The sequence below is a fragment of the Vigna umbellata genome, chromosome 5, assembly GCF_029865625.1.
Source record: "Vigna umbellata cultivar VRB3 chromosome 5, Vumbellata_1.0, whole genome shotgun sequence".
In the NCBI taxonomy this organism is placed as follows: domain Eukaryota; kingdom Viridiplantae; phylum Streptophyta; class Magnoliopsida; order Fabales; family Fabaceae; genus Vigna; species Vigna umbellata.
The window spans coordinates 42,540,632-42,547,821 of NC_142169.1; the positions used below are offsets into that span (position 1 = coordinate 42,540,632).

Genomic DNA, 7,190 nt, shown 5'->3' on the forward strand with positions numbered 1-7,190 from the left:
GTTTCACCCCAATGACAATCTTACTTAAAAACTCAGTAAAATGATTACAAACACTCACCCTCATGCTCTATAATGCTTAACACAATAACATTCATTCCTAAAATTTGATAAATATAGTATATTGATTTTACTAAAAACCATATATAGATATATTCACATTTTTAATATTCATCTTCATTGCTTAGCTACTACTTGATGGTCCCATACTGTTTAAGAATAGAGATCAAACATTTTTTAAAAACAAAACTATAACAAAATTTCATGTTCTAAGATCAATTTTAACAATATTACTCGAAAAACTCAAAATCAAACGCAAAATCGTAAAACCCAAAACTGAACATTCGATCCTTTGAATTCTTTAACCAATTATCAAGCCAACTCAAGCACATATTTATGTTTCACCACAAGTATATCAGTATCAATCTTTTTCAAATTCATTAGTGATTTAATCAGATATATATGACAAATGATTAATGAACCTCCTCACCAAATGGTGCATAACCATGATGAGTAATCAAGTAGTTTGATGATTATTTAAAATACAAGGAGACTAAAATTTTTTGTATGATAATTACATTACTCATAAATAGTGGAACATCAGATTACAATATTTTAGGATAAAACATGTGTTGAGGTTCATCCTTTACTTCACTGTATTACAAAAGCACACCTAGAAAAGAATCATCAAAACTAATGTTTAATTACTTGTTTTTGCTCTTTCTTGCTAATATACCCTTTTTCTTGCTAATATACTCGTCTAAATCTACTCCAGCTATAAGTTTTCTGTCATCGTTTGCCATTATGTTCATTCAGCATTATTGGTACCACTATTGCTCCCTCTCCTGCTTGCTGTTGTGTTCTTCAATATCTACAAAGAGCAATTACATGACTCAGTAAGATAAAGCCAAACAAAACTGACAGCACTGATGAACTTTTTTTTTTTCCTACTACAGATTTCTCCCAACCAAAGACTACTAATCTCACTTGGGTTGTTGTGATTATCATCAAAGACAAGTTTTAACACACATCGGTATAAAATATGCAAATTTGGTAGTGTATTCTAGTAAATAAGTACCAAAAGTGGTCTGCTATGAGCACATAGGAGAAGTAACAAGCTTATGAAACCTTGGTATTTTTTCGATGCGCATATAAAACAGGAAAAAAAGGAACCAAGTTCCTTCCACTTCATCCAATAACTCAAGGTTTTCTTAACCATTTTGATGTCATATGAAGTCCTAGCTTAAGGACATGTTTGGATGAGCTTCTCCATAAACATTTCTAGACGAAAAAATGTAAACAAAAACATGAAACTGACTTTTACATAAGCATAAATTAGCTCATGCATAAACTAATTAACCTGTGGAAAAGTCAGTTTAATTTTTTTCTTATTTTGTACTCTCATAAAACTTTATGAAGAAACTCGTTCAATCAAATTGAAAGACTAAACTGATATTGATGGTTTCATAAACCATGCATAAGCTAACATGAATATCCCCTTTGTTCCTTTATAAAACAAATTTTAGAGCACACAAGTCAAAAATAGGTAGAGTAAGTAATGAGTTAGAGAGATGTATATATAGTTATAATGATGATGCCATGCTAACAAAATAAGAAAAATTAGCATACTTGTCTAAGCATTTGGTTCTCATTCTGCAAAGTAGAAAGTCTTTCCTTGAGCTCTGAATTCTTCTTCTCCAAGTCTTTGACTCTTGTTTCCAAATCAATCAAGTAAGCCTTCTTCCTCTCCCTCGCTTGTTGGGCCGAAACTCTGTTCCTCAATAGCCTATTTCCATTTCAAATTCCCTCAGTGAGTCACAGGAGAAAAGTTTCAGTAGAGGCTAGACATGACCAAGGTTATATCTATACCTACCTCTTAAGCCGCTTGCTTTCTTTATCAGCTGGGCTTCTCCCTCTCTTCTTCTGACCCTCTCCCGTCCCCTGAGCACGTTCTGCACCAGCATTTGAACCAGCTTCCGGCCGAGAGGCTGCAGTTCCACCACTTTCCCCTCCAATCTCTGGCACTCTCCTTATCTCTTCATCACTTTCAAGACCTGTATTTTTCCAAATTCACAAGTTCAAACCCACAATAAGTAAAATACAATAGCAGTCCTTTTCTGAACATTAATTATTTTCTGAACAAACCAACACAAAAAGGCCTCTTATATATAGTAGAACATTTATAACAAAACTAAAACTATATTATATTAATTCCTAAGTCAAGATGCTAGATACTGAAAAAGGATGTTTCGTAATTTAATTTTAAAAAGTTTAATCACATACAGTAAAGGTATTCTGCGAAATTAAAAGTCCACAACTTTTATAAAGAAAATTTTCTCTTATACAAATTTCAAGGAATTGAAGAATTTTGAGTTCTTTGTAAGATCCAAGACTCATATAGGAACAGTTATAAAAAGACATTTTTCATTCAAAAAAGTTGAGATAGCCATAAAATGTGATATGCTGACGGCACTTCTGGTTAACTTCATACCCGGTTGCTTTGTATTAGCCATAGGACCTGATGTAGTTTGCATAGATTGAGCATCAGAAGTAGCATATGGAATATCACCAGACATCTAACCATAGAAGAACAATTAGTTTATATTAGTACTAGTATTTAGTGTATCATTGTTGCATAATGATGTACCAACTATGATGTCAATGAAGTCTATAAGTAAAATACATTATTTTATGAAATATAACATACATAACACTTGTTACAGTAAATAATTACAAAGCTCAAACAAAATTAGTAGCATACTTGTCTATATCTAAACAAGCTAAGCTACACAAGTGATAAATACAAAATTACATGCTAGAAATCAAATTTACGGTCTAGTATATAACTAAGCATATCACAACATTAAAAGTGAAAAGCATAAGAGTATATCTTCGAGGTTTTCATAATTTTCAAACTTTACTCAAGCATGTCCAACTTCGAGTAATTGAGTCTGAGAATGCATAACTTCAACCAATGGTGCGAGTGCAAGTTCACACATTTTTGCTGCTACACTTGTGATTTAACCCCAGTTGATAAACGACAGAATCAGGTAAATACTTTACCGGTTGCCCGTTTGCTAGATGGGGATTTGGTATTTGAGAATCATGTCCAGATGATGAAGAGAAGTCAGCATCTTCTTGTTCTTCCCATTGCATCCCTGCCTTGGAATTGTTTCCTTGGCCATAGTTGATCTCATTATCTAGATCATCAGCATCTTCTTCTTCATCATCATCACCCTCCACTCCAGCACCCTCTGATATCCATATTCATCTTGTTCATTGTAAATTCTGATTTGGGAAAGACCAAAAACAAAAAGCATTTATGCACAGGCTAACCTTGCTGACTTGTGAATCTAGTCTTGCACTGGGGACAAGATTGGCTCACATTTTTCAGCTCATACTCGTAACAAGAATGACAAAGTGGGAAGCCACACTCATGACAAGCAACAAAGACATCGCCAGTAGCCGTTAATCCAATGGTATCACCACATATTTGACAAATCTGACCATTTAAATTCTTCAAGGGTTTAGACTGCAGAGTATAGAAATTATACAAGTCAGAATTAGAATTACATGACCAAAATTTAAGTTTATGCGGATCAATCTCTTGCAAGACGATATGCAAAAGCAACAAGCCCCATCCATACGAGTTTAGAAGGACACAAACAAGTAAGATTCCATCATGGCAAGATTTTTTAATGAATTTTCCATGAAATCTTTTGTATGATCAGGATCAGACAATTAATTACAGTTAACAAGCATTTTTCATTACCAACACCAGACTGCAACCTGCAATCAAAATTCTTTCAAGTGCCAATGGGCTCATCATCTAAGAGATTAGGCAGTACTGTTTCAAAGAAAAACCTTATCAATTACCACCTGCCAGATGTTGATTCAAAATCACACACTACATGCAAATTACAAATTCAAATTCAACTCCTAAACACCACCACCAATAGGGAATCACACCAGCAATTAAATACATCAAGATCCAACCATCCTACCAACACCACTAAACAATGTTTAGCTGACCGACCAAAAAAATGCAAAAAGAAATCCAACCCAAACCTCCATGCAAGGAGAAGAAGAAAAACAAGGCACTCCAACACACTCTCAAGAAAGAACAAAACTTGCATGACCCATTTGCATTGCAAGCATAAAAACTCAAACTATGAAGTCAGTCGCACACAGTGAAAGAACAAAACTCCCAGAGCCAAAAAGAAAAACAGGAAACATGGTCTTCAGAAAAGTCCAACGAAGAAAAAATGTCGAAACAGAGCCAGAAGAACGAACCCCACTATCGGAACCGTGTCTAACTCTAACAAGTTCATTCCTTTCATGCGACCCAGTTACCATCCCACCACTTCGTTCCATCTCCTTGAAAACCTCCACCAACCCAACTCTCTCTCTCTCTCTCTCTCTTACTTCAGCTCTTGTTCCCGCTGCCATGTTCTGCGATTCTAAACGCGACTGTGGCCGTTGGATCTTTCAAGATCTGACGGTGCAGAAAGGATAATCGTGGAGCAACGTGAACCATGTCGAATTCGTGTAATCAAAGGCTGCTGTGAGTGATCGTGGAAGGTTCGGAACCGTTGGATCTGCATGCATCGGAGGGATGAAAATCGGGATGAGGAAATTGAATGGGGACCACGTGGCATGTGGGATGCTGTTATTCTCTTTCTGTTAGAAAAAACCTAATAAATAATTGGGTTCCTCCATTGTACTTTTTGGGAAGTTCTAGTTTCTCACTCATATCATGCAATGTAAACGTAGAAAAAAAAAATCGTAGTTAAATTTGTACTATTTTAATTAGTTAGAATTAAAGTTTCATTTGTTTTTTTAAAGTATTGCAGCTATTGGATTTTAGTTTATGTGTAATTTTAATTCTGATATTTGGGTCATAAGTATTATAATTGTGTCATTTTAAGTATGATATTTTCTAATTATGATTTTTTAAAAGTCAATTAATAAAACTGAATTATTGGAAACTAGAATATGACATTCCAGATTCTTGAAGGATTCATGTAACAATTGGAACTTAAAATAATAAAATCAGATCTATACTTATACCTATATACTAAAGCCACTTGATAGATTGTGGAATTTTTGGTGCCATCCTTTTAGGATTTTTATTTCCATTCAAAACTCTATTTTTCTTTTTAACCAGTCACATCACTTTCTAATAAATGATTTTTTTTCACTAAATCAACTATGTTATTCTTTCAGGATTCCCTTAAATCCCTCGTGACAGATTTTAATTAAACGTGTAACATCTTAAAATACAGTAATCACTATATAATAGAATTAATTATATTAAACAGTTAAATAATGCAGTCTTACACTAAAATTAAGGTTCAAAAGCCGAAAGGCTTAAAGTACAGAACTAAATACATAATACAGAAGTATCGAAAGTTCAGAACGAACGGTTTTACAAAATCAAATAACCGAACGTCAAAACTAAAACAGCTATTCTCTAAAATAAGCGGGCACTCTAGGGCTCGGCTTTAACTTCCACGTCCACCAAGTTCTCTTCTTCAATAACGTCCTCTAAAGTAGCCTCGCCTTCTGCTCACATCCACACGGATGATCATTACAATGACAGGACGGACGTACAGGGACGAGAGACAACACAAAGGAAAAACGAAAGGGTAAGCTTATGCAATTTAATTCATACATCAACGTATAAAATAAATATTCCAATCCACACAAACATATAGTTCAACATATAACATCACACGAAATATAGTTCTAGACAGACCGTCCGGACTGTATGAATCTGTGTAGCTACAGGCGTTCTTGCACCCGAGTGATGTAGTAACTGGGATACACTCAACAGCTGTCACTCGAGGTTAGCCCTATCCAAAGTACCCGTAAGGACTAGGACCTCCTGCCGTTCCCACACATGACCTACCCCCTCTACGTGAGGATGAGTACTCACGGAACATCAGGATGAACTGCCAGCATTAGCATAACCACAATCATACTTTACCAAATCCAATATTTAATATAAGAGTCGTTCCTCCCTGGAACGCTCGTTCAAATTCCATAATCGTATAATCATTCCACATACTGTTCACCATTCAAAATCTTGTACTTTATTATCATTATCATCTTTAGTTTCAAAAACATAAAATAACGAACGTTCAGCCCTATGAAGAACGAGGACGAACGATAAGAAAATGGACTGAATGAACTAAGAAATCTGTAACGGACGTTACTTTCTACGCGGGTCAGTTAAGTGAACTGACTCGTTTGGGTTTACACTGGTACTTAAAGAAATTTCATTATGGAGGTCTTAGACAGGATCCAATTTATGAGAAGAACCAAGAATATAAAAAAATCAACTTTGGAGTAATTTACATACGGAAGTCCGATGCCAGGAAATGACCGAACGTGAGGAAAAGGGAAATATTATTATAATTGGACGAACGTTATTTTATCAAAGTTGATTACACAAAAATACGAGCGCTTGGTATGAGACCGAGCACTACTTAGGACGGACGCTTGGTATAAGACTGAGCGCTACTTATGACGAACGCTTGGTATAAGACCGAGCGTTACTAATTTTAAAGTATAAGGTATAAATGTATTTTTACTTTATTTTAGATATACGGGTACCACTAGGCTGAGCCGAACGCTCAAACATAGTATTTCACAGGACGTTTGTTTTCGATCAAAATTCTTTCCAAATGAAAGAATTCCTTTTTAGGCACTTTACTAGAAAACCGAACGGTATAAGACCGTTCGATGACGAACGTATATTATCATAGTGAGGATTTCATATTTCAGATTTTCATCTATTTCTAATCTCAAGTTTCAACATATCAGCTCATACTTTATAACTTCATATCAAATATCAATGTACAAACTTTATATAATTCACATAAATCATTCATACTTATCAACCATCAGCATACATATCAACCAACACATACCATATTCATTCATTATAACAGCGATCGTTCATACAGTAAAATAGCATGCAAATACAAATTAAATTATATAAGCTTCCCTTACCTGGATCAGTGGTGAACGTCCTAAGAGTATGATTTTGTCTCGTCCAACTATGGCTTTCTACCCTCAATGATTTTCTTAAGTTCTCCAACTAAGTCTAACCAAAAGAAAACGCAGAAGAATTTAGCTTATACCCTTGCATGCAGCCGAATCTTGGTTTGCATGTAACTCAAAAACGA

General features: G+C 34.9%; 1 protein-coding gene across 1 annotated transcript; it reads right to left on the reverse strand.

The window, feature by feature from the left end:
* Nucleotides 1-460: 460 nt before the first annotated feature.
* Nucleotides 461-4,461, reverse strand: LOC148198391 (uncharacterized). The gene is made up of 7 exons (XM_088091833.1): nucleotides 4,291-4,461; nucleotides 3,334-3,529; nucleotides 3,061-3,251; nucleotides 2,489-2,573; nucleotides 1,871-2,051; nucleotides 1,627-1,783; nucleotides 461-868 (listed from the first exon to the last, which is right to left on the reverse strand). Exons 1-7 carry the CDS (start codon nucleotides 4,444-4,446, stop codon nucleotides 806-808), a joined length of 1,029 nt encoding a protein of 342 aa, XP_087947959.1. The 5' UTR covers nucleotides 4,447-4,461; the 3' UTR covers nucleotides 461-805.
* Between the last annotated feature and the right edge of the window lie 2,729 nt (nucleotides 4,462-7,190).

What these genes read in the sequence shown, in the direction of transcription:
- LOC148198391 (XM_088091833.1), bottom strand. Translation starts at nt 4,446, where the DNA reads ATGGCAGCGGGAACAAGAGCTGAAGTAAGAGAGAGAGAGAGAGAGAGA. An exon ending in GGCTAATACAAAGCAACCGG is followed by an intron (nt 2,052 to 2,488) that starts GTATGAAGTTAA and finishes GGAAAAATACAG; the next exon opens with GTCTTGAAAGTGATGAAGAG. An exon ending in AGAACCAAATGCTTAGACAA is followed by an intron (nt 869 to 1,626) that starts GTATGCTAATTT and finishes TGCTCTTTGTAG; the next exon opens with ATATTGAAGAACACAACAGC.